The sequence below is a fragment of the Diospyros lotus genome, chromosome 7 (genome assembly GCF_014633365.1).
Source record: "Diospyros lotus cultivar Yz01 chromosome 7, ASM1463336v1, whole genome shotgun sequence".
NCBI lineage: Eukaryota > Viridiplantae > Streptophyta > Magnoliopsida > Ericales > Ebenaceae > Diospyros > Diospyros lotus.
The window spans coordinates 3,150,924-3,168,584 of NC_068344.1; the positions used below are offsets into that span (position 1 = coordinate 3,150,924).

The 17,661-nt window shown below is 37.9% G+C and overlaps 1 protein-coding gene across 4 annotated transcripts in view; it reads left to right on the forward strand.

Moving 5' to 3' along the window:
* Window positions 1-1,714: 1,714 nt before the first annotated feature.
* The window catches only part of LOC127806325 (inorganic pyrophosphatase TTM2), a 38,906-nt gene continuing 22,959 nt past the window's right edge, over window positions 1,715-17,661 (forward strand). The window contains exons 1-4 of one of the 4 annotated variants that reach the window (XM_052343548.1): window positions 1,715-1,850; window positions 2,144-2,518; window positions 3,471-3,828; window positions 15,973-16,087. In XM_052343548.1, coding sequence (XP_052199508.1) covers window positions 3,492-3,828; window positions 15,973-16,087 — 452 coding nt within the window. In that variant the 5' untranslated portion in view covers window positions 1,715-1,850; window positions 2,144-2,518; window positions 3,471-3,491. The other 3 variants (XM_052343549.1, XM_052343550.1, XR_008024405.1) reach the window with 3 other exon arrangements.

Consider the following 17,661-nt stretch of genomic DNA (forward strand, 5'->3'; position numbering starts at 1 on the left):
GCAGTGTTTAGAAGCTGAGGCTGTGATGAATTGGTTTGTTTAACTTGGTAATTTTTGGCTCTTTGCATGCACGTCCATTTCAACTATGATATATGGTTTGGAGTTTTTGTTTTGTGAGTTGGATAGGGTGACACTGAATTGCAAATCTAACAGCCAATGCCATTACTTCTTAGAGTACAAAGAACGTACAATTCTACCTTTCACACACATATAAATAAGATTGAATAAGGATGGACCCATATGGTACAAAGAAATGGTTCTAACAACCATGCAGACGAAGTGTGATGGGTGATCATTAAATTACAGAATAACAAATTAAATGACAAAATAATAAAAATAACATTTATTAAAAAGTACACAATTCCCAAAAAATAGTAAAAAATTACCTATTTTTTACGTGAAGTATAAAATACATATACACATACACATATATAGAGCCCATGGGAAGACTTCAATGATAGTCTTGCTGAACTTGTTGTATGACTCTATCAATATCTTCTACAGCTGATTGAATTGATTTTGGTCTATTCTATCAATTGGGTTTCTGTGTTTATCTCATTTTGTGTAATGGGTTATTCCTAACTTATTCATATGAATTTTAGTTATTGTTAAAAGTCAATTTTTAAATATCAAATCTCAATAACCCGAATAACCCTTACCAAAGATCAATTCACAGATGCCAATAAATTGGCCTCCCTAGATGAGTATGTCAATTTCACTTAGCTCTCACATCAGTTGGGTGTCGGACTTGTGCATTTGTTGGCTTGGGGCTGTGATGGAGTTTTTAGTTTTTTTTTTTAGTTTTGTGTTTATAAAAATAAAAACTTAGCACGTTGTCGAACGATATTGATTTATTTTTTGTTTTAAATTTGTGCTCCCATCTCTTTTTCAATACTAATAATCGGAGACTCTTGTAATTATTTATTGAGATGCATCAATTGATATCAGTAATGAGAGTTGTTGATAATTTTGATTGTTATTTGTTGGTAGCGGAAGGATAGTTGTTAAGAAACGCCAATCGACACCTTCAATGAGAGTTGTTGGTGTTTTTTATTATTATTTATTGGTAGCGAAAATATAGTTATTAAAAAATACCAATCGACACTGTTAGTGAGGGTTGTTGGGAATTTTAATTGTTATTTGTTAGTAATAAAAGGATATCGGGGACAAGAGGAGAGTCAAAATCAAATAAAAATTATGAAACATATTTTTGTTACTTTTAAATTGTTTGAAAATAAGAATGAATAATTGAAAAATTATTTTCTATTTTATTTTTCAAAATAATAAAAGTAAGGTTACAATGTTAATGTAATACCAAACTTTGATGAGACTATCAAATTTATACTGAATTAAAAAAAATATTAAATTTACTTTTGAACTTATTATTTTACAACAAATATATGAACTATGGTTGATTATGTGAAATTTACAAAATTTTCATTCCCAAAAAATAAGAGAAAATCTTATTTCTTTTTACTAAAAAAATAGTAAAAAAGAAATATATATATATACACAAATAATGCTATTGATATACCTTTGTGTATATTTTGAGCTACACAAATATATGCTAATAATAAAAATGTCCTTCATAAGGTGCATAGAGGCGCGTGATGAGTATGGAGACAAGGGATATTTTAGTTATAATACCCTTTTGTATAGTTCAAGATGTACAAAAGTAATGTACTGCATGATTCTATATACACACTTAGAGCCCACAAATAAGAAGACTTTAGTGGTAGTCTTGCTTACCTCGTTGTGTGACTCGATCACTATCTTCTTCTACTGATTCGCGTTGATTTTGGTCTATTCTATTAACCGGGTGTTGTTGTTCGCCGCATCTTGTGTAATGGGTATGGGTCATGCCTAGTTTCTTCAATTGATTTTTGTTGCTTGTTAAAGTGGGTTTCTAGATATTAGATCGAAATAACACTTGATCGTACTGGGGACCCTCCCCCTTTCTGCTTCCTTTCCCGTTGAATTGGATTGATGTTGATAATCTCATCTTGTCAAACGTCTTGTTTATTTTTCATTTACTGGTGTAACTGATCTTAAAAGTGGTGGGCTTTCGGCATAGTGAAGACATGCGATTTAAGCTTCTGTAAATGTATACATATATAATCTGATCCTTTGCATTGATTCGCAGTGTTTGCAGAAGGGGCAATCAAAAGTGGAAAGGGTTCGTAAGCACTGCAGCTAGGGTTATCAAAACGAAAGCCCCGATCAATTGTGGGTGTGGTGGAAATCTGCACTAAACAACTATTATGGGTTAAAACTATTCGTCACATCGTTGGGCGGTGATGAACAGCGAAGAGGAAAAGGAGAATAAAGGGTTCCATGGCTTTCAGTTGCTTGTTCGGTTTGTTTGCTTAACAATAAGGAACAGAGGCTGTGGGTGGGCTTAATTTGGTTGCTAGGTATAGAAACTCGTTTAATAAAGAGACAGAAACTGAGAACTTTATGAGCAAAACATCTTAACCGAAATCGAACTTGCGATCAACAACTCTTCTTCTCTTCACAGGTCATTGCCAATCCTTTTCCCCCCTCTGTGTTTTGTAATTTGTTTCAATTGCTGTGTGAGCTTTCTAACCCCCAGCCTGGATTTCTATAGATTGTTAGTCCTAATTCAATTTGATTCTAAGTTGTTACCGTAAGTGCGTGGATTTCTCTCTTTTGAATCCTCATCTGTTGTGATACAACCATTCTTGATTTCCAATCTCTTATTTTTGGTATCCTGAATATGTGATTCAGCTAAGGATTAACATTTCAAAAATTCAACTTTTAGTAGGATTTATCTTAATTTTTTTATACACTTTGGTTATTTATCCTAATTTATCTAATTATTATTATTTTTTTCAGATTATCATATATATATATATATATATATTTCTTCCCGCATATATACACATCTATATGTAGTGTTAGCGTATGATTATAAGATTCATGGTGCTTCTGTATGCCTTTCTTCAAGTACTTTGTTATGCTTACAGAAATGGCTTTCAGTTCCTTTTCCACAAGGAGACATGCTTGTATGGAATGTCCAACTAGATTATTGTCCGAGAAACATGGTGTATCATTTTAGTACCATGACCCTAATGCTTCTGTTTATACAAATTGTTTTTGTGTGTCTATTGCTTCATTCCATTGCTTGTGACATTGGTAGATTGTGTTTCTGTAGCAATCAATTTAGTATCTCCATATCCTTTTATTTTGTCTGTCAGAAATGAGGGCAACGGGATAATGAATAATATAGACTTGGTTGTACTTGTATTCTCTTAGTCATTACTGACACCGTCTCCATTAAGTTGATTGCTGTTTTAAGTGTTAATGCATTTTGAGTTGTCTGAGATGTCCAACATCTGATCAATTGATATCAGGGTGGTGTCCCTTGATACAAGCAATGCATCTGATGCGCCTTTATTTCCAATTTACTTAGTTTGGTCTATAACTGGTTTGCTATTTCTTTTAATCAGGTTGAGGTAGCAATTTTTGCTATGGCTCACGGTTCTTCTGGTGGTGAATCAAATCATAGAAAGCCAGGTCTCTTGAAAGATCAGGTTCGGTTGATTAAGCGAAAAGATTGTGATCGTTACGAGATTGTACCCATCCAAGATTCTCTATCATTTGAAAAGGGTTTCTTTATCGTTGTTCGCGCCTGCCAATTGTTAGCTCAAAAGAGTGATGGACTGATACTAGTTGGTTTGGCTGGTCCATCTGGGGCTGGGAAGACTGTATTTACTGAAAAGATCCTCAACTTTTTGCCCAGCATTGCTGTCATATCAATGGACAATTACAATGACTCTAGCCGAATCATTGATGACAACTTTGATGGTATCCTCTTTTTTTTTTTTAGATTAATCTGATAGTACACTGATTTTTGGACTATATTTTCTCTCCTCTCTATTTGCTTCAATGATCATTTTAGGTTATTATAGATAAGAAACTGGAAGGTTTAGCCAAACCATAAGTGATCTATTACAGATTCTGAACAGTGCCTTTGACTAGGATGGCTATTTAATAAAAAATACTAATAATAATTTGATCACACTCAAATTTGAAACTTAAAGACAGAGCTACCATCATTGTTGCCATCATCATGCTTAGCCTTTTGATTTTGGTTTTGATTTTTATTTGTATGGACCCTCTCTAATCCCTGACAGATACAAAAATTACCCTAATTTTCTAAAATTATGTTACCTGCTATGAGTTTCCACCAACTTATTTAACCTACTTTGTTGACCTCACTGAGAAAGGTATTCAAAGCTGTTGTATTGGGTGAATGGACTTTATTAACCTTGAAGGGATTTGAAAAGCTACTTCAAAAAAACACTATAATTGATATCTTTATGTGCTTTTTAATCCAGTGTAATTGATTAATTAATGAAATCTACATTAACAACTTCAGTCAGCAAACAAAATTGTAATTAATTATAATTGTTACATATTTTTTTTAAAATGATGATAATTAAATGAAATTAATGGAAAAGTAGTTGTATCTTGGCAGGCTACCTTGATTGTAGAAAATCTACTTCTGTATCCCTAATCACTTTTGCAAAGGGAATTGTATATTGGTAGTCTAAACCAAGAACTTTTTTACTTTATCTACAATTAGGGTAGATTATATCACTCTTGTTGGAGCAAGGAAAGAGATGCTATGGATGAAATGAGTTCACCAAGAGCTTAATATTGTGCTAGAAGAGTATGTGGTGTTTTATGATATGGCCAAATTATGATCAACTTGAGCAAGGATTCCATGTACCACTCTTGGAGCTAACACATTTGAAATTTACTTTCATTGGATATATAAAGTGATAAAAAAACAACTATTGAAAACTAAAGAAGATTCATGTTGAGAAGAATCCTTTTGACATGAAGATAAAGATGCGACCGTCCAAGAGACAAGCTTGAGCTTTGTAGGGGCATAGCTAGAATGGGCTCTAGTTGATGAGTAATGTTTAACTTTCCCTTTAACCATAGGTGTGGAACCAGAGATTTGTGTGATCCACTGCCCATGGGAGATTGATTTCCATTGGGGTTGTGGAATTTCATATTTCATTAAAGTAATAAATTGTGTGAATAAATTAAGGTAGTGGCATTCATTTAGTCCAACTCTTATTGGGATTCTTAAATTCCAAGTGGAAAAAAGAACTTTTGAACCTAAAAGAATCCACCATAAATAGGTTTTTAAGGTTTATAATGAAAATTGATTCAAAAAGATTGGAATTACTATTGATTTGTGGTTCAAGAGAGTTAGTAATTTCTTTTTAGTTTAAATGTTTGGGAGAAGGAAAATGGTAGTGCTTTTGTCTGATCCTATCCCACAGTGGTAGTCTTGACTTGAGTACAGTATCTGGTCGTAGGAACTCACAATTCACCTTCAGCTAGCCCTTTTGGGTGAGGACCTATGTGTTACAAGTGGCATTAGAGCCAAACTGGGACCACTATTGTGTGGGCTTAGGTCAAGAAAGTGTTTGTAACTGACTTTTGTCAGATTAAGATATAGGATTTCTGGTTTGATAAGGATGCTAGGGTTAAAAGAGGGGAGTTTGTGATGACCCAATTCTACATCATTCGTCTATTGGGGAGGTTTTAGGTATGTTACTTGGTATCAAGCACCCAAAAGTTTCACCTTTAGCTATTTTGGGTGAGGACCTGTGATGTTATAATTTTGGTACTCCTAGTGTTGAGGCAATTTTGATGGTATTTTGTTGGGAAATACAGGCAATGATTGCCTAAGTGTGGATTAAAGAATAGTAATGAATGCGAAGAAAATTAACTATAACACCAAATAACAAGCACAAGCCTTAATTATCACAGGGTGGGGTTGTCTACTTGTCTAGACTTCCAATATCTTTTGCAATGCTATTATATACCATGCCGTGTTTAAGAGTTTTACACAAAGTTTTCTTTTGTTTTCCTCTATTTCTTTTGTTATAAACTTACTCCATTTCATTCTAAAGTGTTTCTCCATAATTCATGCTTAAAATTCATGGATTCTTTTATCTCATTAACCAAGATAATGTCATCTGCAAATAGTATATATCAGTGATCTTCTTCTTGGATGTGTTTTGTAAGTTCGTCCATTACAAAAACAAAAAGGGCTTAATTTGTATCCTTGATACAATCTAGTTGTCATAGAAAAAGTCTTAGAATCACCTACATAAGTCTCTTGACATCCATTTTTTGTTGATGAAACATGTTTGTGGAGGCCCACCCTTGGTAATGTCTTCTTTTATAGTGTTGTATTATTTTTTTTTATACTCAATTATAGTGTTCTGTGATTAATGTTAACTGTTTTGCACGGAATATTCACTATTCACATCTTCAACTATTCTTTTTTTTTTTTTGCTTCTTTCTTTCTTCTAGTCTCTTGTTCTATTTTTCCTTTTAATTTTTCTAATGTTGTGTTGTTTTTCTTTAGTACAGCTTTATGAAACTAATTTTTTTGCCATTATAAAACTACATGTTTATTTATTTTTATTACATTTAGGTTTGAAGTTCAATTTGATGACTAGGATTGAGAAATGAGTATAGTGTGCAATTGTTAACATGTGAATTGAGAAGATAGACAATGATTTAAAAATTACTTGTGATTTGTTATGTTTGAAAATTGTTTTTCATTTTAATTAGAAAAAAAATTGTATTGCATTTTTCTTCTCTTCATTTTATGAATTTGTCTAAATTGTGTTGAAATTTGAATAGATGCTTCTTGTTGATGTTCTGGATTTATTGTACTTTGTTGAAATGATATTAGTTCTTAGGGTAAATTGCAAAGAATACCCCTGAGGTTTGGCAAAATTGCAAGAATCATACTTGATGTTTGAGAAATAGCAATAATTACCTCTGCTGTTAAACAAAAAGACCATTTTACCTTTCATCTCTCTCCTCATTCTTCTCTTTCTCACGCCCGTCTCCTTTGATTTTAAAAAACAAAATAAAAAAAACAAGCAATCAATGGTTGCTGGCGATCATTTGGAGAGAGACTTATTGTTGTCGTTGTCTCTATTGAACCATTGCCTTCATCTTCGCCAAACCATCTGATAGAACCTTTACACAATTGATTGAATTGTAGGTCTAAAACAGTAGGAATTTCTCAATTACAGTAGCCTCAATAATGGATATAGGCGAATACAATGAAAGAAAACAAAAACAGGCCTATTCGAGAGGGCCTCACTCTCCAACTACTTCTTCAACAAATTTTCCAGATGCTTCTCCCTCTTTCTCTCCTCCCTTTTTTACCAACTCCTCTGCTCGTTCTGGCCACATGCCCGATTATTCCCTTCTAACTAACTTGTGACTCTTTTAGCCTCGAGTCATTTTACTTGGTTGCCCTTGTGGTCCCCCCCACTTTTCCCCTCCTTATTTCTTCTCTGATAAGTTTGTTTAGTGGGGGTCCTAACAACACTCCCGCCCATAAGTCTCACCTTGTCCTCAAGGTGGAATTCTGGACATTGAAGTAGAATCTGATGGTAAGGCTCCATGTTGCTTCCAATGAGGGCAACCCCTTCCATTGAATAAGGACATTAAGGTTCCTTAAAATTTTCCTTGTGCCTGGCCTTATTCCCAACAGAAATTCCGGTGACACTTTCATTTCCAGCTCAGTTAAAAGCTGATAAGGAATTTCAAGGGTTTCCCTAATTGCTCCTTCTGCCTTGCACAGCTGCGACACATGGAACACAGGGTGGATAGCACTAGAAAGTGGTAAGGTCAGCTTGTAGGCCACATTCCCGATCCTTCTCTCCACTGGAATAGGCTCATAGAACCTCGATGATAACTTCTCATTCAGTCTATTCGCCAACATCTTTTGTCGATAAGGCCGAATTTTTACATAAACCATATCGCCCACGTCAAACTACACATCTCGCCGCTTCTTATATGCTATTTCCTTCATCCGAACTTGAGCCTTCAATAGTTGGGACTGCAATTCATCGAGAATTGAGTCCCGCTCCAACAGTTGCTGTTCGATTGCAGAAATTGCTGTAGTACCCTTCTCAAATCTCAATAATGGGGGAGGTTCACGCCCATAGACAATCTGGAACGGAGTTAATTTTGGGGATGCATGAAAGGAAGTATTGTACCAATGTTCGACCCATGGCAACCAGCTGCACCATGCCTTAGGTTTGTATGAACAAAAACAATGAAGATAGGTCTCCAAGGTGCGGTATAGGACCTCCGTTTGTCTATCGGACTGTGGATGGTAGGAGTTGCTCTTGTTTAGTTGAGTTCCCTGCAATCGGAATAGCTCCTCCTAAAAATGACTTACAAAAATTTTATCTTTATCGGAGACGATAGAGTTTGGAACCCCGTGTAGCCTAGCAACCTCCTTCACAAAGATCCCTGCTATGCTTGCGGTTGTGAATGGGTGTTTTACAATAATGAAATGTCCGTATTTGCTTAACCGATCAACCACCACCATTATTGTATCCCTCCCCCCTGACATTGGCAACCCTTCAATGAAATCCATGGACACGTCCTCCCAAATTTGGTGCGAAACTGGAAGCGGCTGCAGCAACCCACCAAGTGATAACGCTTCATATTTATTCTGTTAGCACACAGGGCAATTACGAACATATTGTTGAATATCCCTCTTCATCCCCACCCAATACACGTTCGAAGAGATCCTTTTATAGGTCTTGAGAACCCCGGAATAGCCTCCAATCTGCCCATCATGCCCCTCTTTCAGCATTAAAGGAATCAAGGTGGAGTCTTTAGGTAGATACAACTTCCCTTTGAACAACAAATGACCATCTACGAGGGTAAACCTAGGTTTTCTAGTGGGATCAGCCTTCACCTCCTTAACTATTAGTTGGAGTGTCGCATCCTCCTCCACCTCCTTCTTAAGTTGGTTAAGCTGCACCACTTGGGGAATGATGAGAGTCAATAATGAAACGGGAGATTTGAGGCATGAGAGGGCATCCGCTGCCCGGTTCTCCAACTCGGGTCGATATTGAATCTCACAATCATATCCCATCAACTTCATGACCCATTTTTGACACTCCGGACTGAGCACCCTTTGTTCCATTAAAAACTTTAAGCTTCGTTAATTTGTTCGAATAACAAATTTCCGCCCAATCAAATAGTGTCTCCACTTCCTCATCGCAAATACCATGGCCATCAGCTCCCTCTCATACACTGACCTCTGTCGACATTTGGGATTTAGGGAATGGCTGAAAAAAGTGATAGGTCGTTGCTCCTGCATCAAAACAGCTCCCAAACTGTGCCCGGATGCATCAGTCTCCACAACGAATTCATTGGAAAAATCTAGTAAGGCCAACACTGGAAGTTCGATCATCACTCTTTTAGGAGATTGGAAGGTCTGTTCTGCTAACTCATCCTAGAAAAAATTCCCCTTCCAAAGGCGGTCTGTCAATGGCTATGATAGCTTCCCATAATTTTTCACAAACCTCCGATAATACCCCCTAAGACCAAGAATCCCCGAAGCTCCCATAAGGATTTAGGACTAGGCCATTCCATGACTACCTTAATTTTAGAGTTATCTGCAACCACCCATTCGTGAGAAATGACGTGTCCCAAGTACTCAATCTCTCACTACCCAAACGGACACTTCTTCGCATTAGCATATAGTCAATGCACTGCTAGTAGCCCCAAAACACACCTTAAATGTTCCTTGTGCTCGGCCATATCCTTAGCCATATCCTTACTGTAAACCAAAATGTCATAAAAAAATACCAAAACAAATTGCCTCAGTTGCTCCTTAAAGATCTCATTCATCAAGGATTGAAATGTGGCGGGGGTATTAGTTAACCCAAACAACATAACCAAGAATTCATAATGCCCCTCATGTGTGCGAAAGGCGGTCTTAGGAATGTCCTTAGGATTGATTCGTATTTGATGATACCTTGTGTAACATCCCGATCGAGCGATAAGAAGGACCGGAACAACTTATCCTAATGGGCCTACACGAACTTCCCAGGGGGGTCACCCATCCCTGGATTACCCCAGGTCAAGCACGCTTAACTTGAGAGTTCTTTGCCAACATTCAGCTCAAAAGGTATCCAGCTGGTGTTGTTTCTTTTCTTACACTATCCTCGATATATACTAACTTCTCTGAGCTCTCGGGGTATTACATTCTCTCCCCCTTAAGCACATGACGTCCCCGTCATGCGACTTTACAACTGGTCCTAGATCTCTCCCCCTTTGCATGGCCGATGTGGGATTCGCCTAAGGTGCCTACATGCACCCCCCATAGGGGCCTACACACACCCCCCTCGGGACTCAGCCTCCTCGCTGAGGTTTGCCCCACCACCGCGCTCAGAGGCTCGGGGGTCGGCTCTGATACCATTTGTAACATCCCGATCGAGCGATAGGAAGGACCGGAACAACTTATCCTAATGGGCCTACATGAACTTCCCGGGGGGTCACCCATCCCTGGATTATCCCAGGTCAAGCACGCTTAACTTGGGAGTTCTTTGCCAACATTCAGCCCAAAAGGTATCCAGCTGGTGTTGTTTTTTTTCTTACACTATCCTCGATATATACTAACTTCTCTGAGCTCTCGGGGTATTACACCTTGATTTTAAGTCCAACTTGGAAAAAACAACAACCCCATTCAATTCATCCAATAATTCTTCAATAACTGGAATGGGAAATCTATTGGGAATGGTTACCTTGTTTAAAGCTCTGTAGTCAACACAAAATCTCCAACCTTCATCCTTCTTCTTGACCAACAATACTGGACTGGAAAATGGACTTACACTTGGCCTGGTAAGCCTTGCTGCCAACATCTCACTAACCAGCCTCTCAATCTCATCTTTTTGAAAGTGGGGATACCGATAAGGCCAAACATTCACTGGTGGCACCCTCGGTTGTAGTGTAATCACATGGTCCTGCTTCCGGTGCGGGAGAAGATTCCCTAACTCCTCAAACACTTGTTTGAACTCTGTGAGTAGCTCCTGCAAGCTGTCTGGAACTGCCCCTCCAGCATTGTTTTTTGTAGCAGTTAAACTCCCCAATTCAAATAGCACCCCTTCCCCATTTTCTCTGAATGCCCTCATCATCGATTTCAATGTTACCAAGGTCTTACTAAGGCTGGGATCCCCTTGTAGTGTCACGGTGGGCCCCCTGCCTTAAATCTCATCACCAATGAGCCCCAATCAACTTGGGTCTCCCCTAGGGAAGCTAACCACTTCATTCTGAGGATCACGTTTAAACTCCCCAGCTCCAATGGCAGAAAATCCTCCACTATTTCTATATTTTGCAGCATTAAGACTACTTTCTTACACACTCTCGCCCCCTGAACAACCATACCCGACCCCATGATCACCCCATATCCTCTTGTTTGTGTTCGGGTCAGCCCTAATTTTTGCACCAATTCAGCTGCTATAAAATTATGGGAAGCCCCACTATCAATTAAGACCACCACCTCTTGTCCCCCCACTTCCTTTTTTACTTTCATGGGGAGTTAATCCCACTACCGAGTTGAGGGATAGCTCCACCACCTCCCTTAATTTGACCGGGTCTCCCCCTTCCCCTGAATTATCCCCTATTTCAGCCTCCTCTATCTCTTCTTCTTCCTCATCTCTTTCCTCCTCATAAATCACCATCACTTGTAGCTCCCTATTCTTGCATTTATGGCCCACCGAATACTTCTAGTCACAAGGGGAACATGACCCCTTCACTCGTTTGGCCTGCAACTCACTCTCACTCAACTTCTTGAAATAGGGGAGTGCTCCACTTACCTGCAGCCGGCGACCGGTATGAGGTAGACACTTTGGCTGTCGGTGATCTCGGTGACGCCGGTGGGGGATGGGTAATCACCACCTGTTGGTGATTCGGAGATGGACTGGAATGGCTAGAATGAATTGGTCCCCTGTTCTGGCCGGTACCAGAAGGGCTTCCCCGAGCCACCTAATTCCTCTCTTCGATCCATTGGGCCATGTCCATCATTTGCTCCAGCCTACTCGACCTTAACACTCTCATTTCATCCTAAATATCCGGCTTCAATCCATTGAGAAATTGGCCCTCTAGCAAAGTCTCCGGCATGTCTTCAAGTGGTGAGGCTAGTGTCTCAAAGCCGAGACGATAGTCTTTGACGGACCCCCACTGCCTGAGAGCCAAGAACCTCTCCTCCATCGTGCCCTCTTGCGTGGATCGAAAGCGTCTTCTCAGCATCGCCTTGAGTTCCTCCTAGCTCCTAACTCTACCCCACCTTTGTTCCCATTGAAACCAGGCGAGTGCCGACCCATCAAAACAGAGAGCCATTGAGTCTAATTTCTTGACTTCCGTTAATTAGTTGACGGTGAAGTACCTTTTAGCCTTGAAAACCCACCCATCAGGGTTGCCCCCTTCGAAGATCGTCATCTCCAGCTGTTGACTTCTACCGTCTTGCCTCCAGGGAGCTTTATCCTCCGTTCTGACCTTGCAGCTACGTTCCTCCTGTGCTGGTGATCCTCCCATGGTAAGGGACGAGTCTGCTGGTACGTCTTCCTTGCCTCGTTTCCCCTTTCGTCCCCTCTCCTGCTTTCCCCATTTCTCCGCTAGCAAGTTAAATTGTTCCAGCATCATCGCTAAACTCTTCTTGATTCCTTGCACCCTCTGAAACTCAGTCTTAAGCGAGTCCATTCCTGCCTGTAGACCATCCATCCTCCCTTCTGTTGGCTGTTGGTAAGTCTCCAATCTTCCCTCTAGCTCGCCCACCCTCTTCGATATAGACACCCCCATGGATCACGCTCTGATTCCAAAATGATAGAACCTTTACACAATTGATTGAATTGTAGCTCTAAAACAGTAGGAATTTCTCAATTACAGTAGCCTCGACAATGGATATAAGCAAATACAATGAAAGAAAACAAAAATAAGCTTATTCGAGAGGGCCTCACTCTCCCACTACTTCTTCAACAAATTTTTCAGATGCTTCTCCCTCTTTTTCTCCTTCCTTTTATACCCACTCCTCTGCTCGTTCCAGCCACATGCTCGATTATTCCCTTCTAATTAACTTGTGACTCTTTTACCCTTGAGTCATTTTACTTGGTTGCCCTTGTGGTCCCCACCACTTTTCCCCTCCTTCTTTCTTCTCTGGTAAGTTTGTTTAATGGGGGTCCTAACACCATCACCTTTATCCCATGTTGAGAATTTCAGATTATTCCAAATCTAGAAAGACGCGAAAGCCAGACTAGATCTAGGTTCATCGTAGGGGGAGGGGGAGAGTTGTTGTCATCTCTACTATTCAGAATGTTCCAAATCTGGAATGATCATTTACACAATTGAAACTTAGAGAGGGAAAGGAATGCCACTTTCATCATCGCTGTTGTTGCTAGCTAAGAGAGAGAAAAAGAAATAAAGAAGAGAAATGAAAAATAAGGAAAAAGTCTTTGAATATAAGGGTGTTTTGGACATTTTTTAATGTTTAATGGGAGTTAACCAACGGTAAGGGAGAAATTGCAACACAACATTAAACCTTAGGCACATTGTATTTTCTCAAACATTAGAGGTATCTTTTTGCAATTTCACAAAACATCAGGGGCATTGCATTGAATTTACCCTAATTTTTATTGTATGGTTGGTAATTTGTTATTCATGATTTTATGAGTATGCATTTATTTCTTTGTAGTTATATGTTGAAAAGAATGGTGTATAAGTTTTTTATACACATTTATGAATAAATGTACACCTTGTGTCTATGATGCTCATGCTTACACCTTGTGGCTCGACTCCAATCACTCTTTGCAACTTGGTGCATCTTGCACCTTTGACAGCTAGGGGTGAGACCTGTTGGCCAGTAGTTCAATATTACCTAAAACAGGGATTGTTTCATCTTGTGAAACCTGGAATGGATGGTAGTTGCACATATTTTTGTAGAAAACCATGTGTAGAAATATAGGAACAGTTAGGCAGTTAGGCAAAATAATAAGGATAGTTTAATTGATTCATTATATAGTTATTTGTTTTCCTAAGTTAGGTAGTTTTTTCTGTGTTTAATTGTCTCCATAGGGCAGTTACCATTTGTAATATATATATATATATGTGTGTGTGTGTGTGTGTGTCCAATCTGAATAATAGATTAAGGAGTTTTACAGTCCAAACTTCTTCATGGTATCAGAGCATTTCTGATTAGAAAATTCCTCCATCTTCCCAATGGCGTCCTTCACCACAACAGTCTCTGCTTCTTCATTTCAAGTTCCTATTGTTTCTAGTTCTAATGGACATTTAGTTATGATGTTCATAAGTGGCAGAGGAAAAGATGACTATCTTAATGGTGAAGCCCCTTAACAAGCCCTTACGTTAAGGGTTGGGCAATTGGCGGAATTCCAAGAAGAATTCCGGGGGAAGACAGAAATTTAGGGAGAAGTAGAATGAAAGAAGGGAAGAGAAAAGAACGGGAGAGCTGGAAGGAGGAATTGAGACAAACGAGAGAGAAGAATTCTGTTATTCATCAACGATGTCGTTCTTCGTCTACAACAACCTACTTAAGGCCCCTTTTCTTACAATTATGATGGCTAACTAACCTCCAATTAGTTACCCTTAACTAGTACATGGTTACACAATTCTCTTATTACACTTACACAATCCCTTTATTACACTTCTAATCCCTAGGTTGTAACACCCCTAAACCGAATTCAATAGATTTGAAGTACAAGACATGGAAGACAGAACACAATATGGTAATGTCATGGCTTGTCAATTCCATGACTAATGAAGTCGGAGAAAATCTCATCCTCCACAAGAAGGCACAAGAAATTTGGGATGCCACAAAGAAGACATATTCTGACGCTAAGAGCACAACAGATGCATTGTCAAGTAGACTTCTCAATCACCAATATTTTAGTCGTCTAATTAAATATTGACAGCAACTCAACATGTTCAAAGTAGCTTAAATAGACAGGCACTTCATAAAAAGAAAAAATTGAAGGTGGATTTCCTACATACCAAAGATCTATTGGAGATTTACCTATTGAAAACTTAGTTTGAAGATGTGAAGATCCAAGCTGAGTTTACTTCATATTTACATCCCAACTTGAGGGGGCATGTAGAAAATGATGTGCAAAAATATAGAAACAGTTGGGTAGTTAAGCAAAATAATAAGGACAATTTAATTGATTCATTATGTAGTTATTTGTTTTCCTAAGTTAGGCAGTTTTTTGCTGTGTTTAACTATCTCTATAGGGACAATTACCATTTGCAATATATATATGCGTCCAATCTAAATAATAGATCAAGGACTTTTACAGTCCAAACTTCTTCAAGTTTAAAATGTGGTATGAAAGGACTAGAGAGTGGAGTGTATAAATTACAGTACTTGAATGCAAGAGACTTGTAAAGCAATTTTCTTTCAATAATTCAAGACATATAGCAATGGTAACTATAGCTTCTTTTCCCCCAATCTGATATTGTAAAAACATAGTCAATTGTTTTGTTCCTGTCAAAAGATCCACTCTCCATAAATTTAGACAACGACGACATACCAAGCCTGTATCCCACTATGTGGGGTACGACTACATGAGTTCTAGATCTCTATAAATTTTAGTTTTTTATTTTTTTCCTTAGGGAATCTTTAAGACATGAATACAAAATTATATATATATATATGGGATCACTTTCTATTGATTAATTTACTGTTTCTGGAAAATGCATACCGAAAATCTCTAAAATGTTCATGTTTTCTGGTAACTGAGGTTGATCCTTATAATTATGCATGTATATGTTTGCATGTTAGCAATTATGTTTCTTTGATGTGCATTTTGGCTATTAATTTCTTTAGTCTCTGGACATTGAACGTACTTCTACTACCTATTGCGTAAATACATGCCTCTACGTGCACCAGTTAATACACAAGAACTTACAGAGGAGAAGTGTTTCAATCATTGAATGCAAATCAATTGAAGTGCTTGGGTAGTCACATGAATGGACTATGCTTTTTTTTTTCCCCTTTCTTTTTGTGAAGTTTTATCTGAGTATTTATATATATCTATGTTTTATATCTGATGGTTATTCCTGGTCTTCATTTTTCTAAAACAGACCCACGCTTGACTGACTACGATACGCTGCTCAGGAATATCCATGACCTAAAGGCAGGGAAAGAAGTTGAGATTCCAATATATGATTTCAAGTCTAGTTCCCGAACAGGATACAGGTTGAGTTCTTTTCATTTTAATGTGAATGTCTCGAATTTGTACATGGGCTCGTTTCAATATATCTATTACTCAAGGCCAATGTTGGCCAAGTGATATGGTTAGAAATCAGAATTCTATTTTCTTGTCAAATGTATGAATAACAAGACTGAAACTAAAAAGTTCATTTCTTCGATCTATCTTGATTTTTCCCATTTTATTGTGTGACAGCTTCCCATGGAGAGAACTAAATTATTGTTGGTGCTGAGAACCTTGATTTTCATGTTCTATTTTATTTCTCCCAAGCAGATTCCTTGATGTATCACTTAGAATGTTGGGTGGTTAGCTACCAGCATATGTGTAAAATAAAAGACTGTGAAAGTGTATTTCATAAATGAGGTGCCCAACTATTTATATACATGCATCCTAATTTAATGTAAGAAAACAATATATTCTAAGGATAATACAAAATACATACAAATCATCTAAGTATATATAGTTACTTAATATAAAGATCATAATCAAATATCATAATTCTCTTAACACTCTCCCTCAAGTTGGAGCATAATTGTTGATTATGCCAGACTTGGTGCATATGTAGCTCACATGAGGACCTCTGATCATTAGAACTCATAAATGATGTGGCAATATCTCCAAAAAGCAACTTCTCTCTTACAAAATAATAGTCAATCTTGATATGTTTAATTCTTTCATGGGACACATGATTGGAAGCAATATGCATTGCAACCCAATTGCCACAAACCAACTTCATACACTTGAATGAGCTAACTCCTCAATGAATTGTTTCAACAATATCAACTTAGATGTTGTTAGAGTCATTGCTCTATATTCAACTTCTACATTGGACAGGGCAACAACACGTTGTTTCTTACTTTTCCAAGAGACTAAGTTACTACCAACAAACACACAATTTCTAGATGTGGACCACTTATCACTAGGGGATCCTTCCCAATTAATATCTATATATCCCACAATTTAACTATGCCCATTATCACAATATAACACACCTTGGCCAGGGTCACCCTTATTGCACAGAAGGATTCAAAACATTGCATCCCAATGATTGTCACAAGGTGAATCTCGAAGTTGGCTACCCCACTTATAGTAAGTGAAATATCTGGACAGGTGATTATGAGGTAGTTAAATTTACCAACCAACTTTTCATAGTACCCAAGGTTAGAAATAGGCTCCCTTTGTCCCAATAATAGCTTGATATTTGGATACATAGGGATATATACTGGCTTGCATCGAAGCATCCCTATCTCTTCTAGCATATCTAGAACATTCTTTTAAGAATATAAATGCCTTGTTTCGAACATGCCACCTCAATACCCATAAAATATTTCAATTGACCTAAATCCTTGGTTTGAAATTGTTAATGGAGATGTGTGTTCAATTTGGTGATACCAACGTCATCATCCCTTGTGATAACTATATTATCAACATATACCGCTAGGAGAATGTGACGACCTGATTTAAAGAGATAAAAGACTGAATGATCAACCCGACTTTGAGTTAATCCAAACTCCAGCACAACTGAATTGAATCTATCAAACCAAGTCTGAGGAGACTGTCT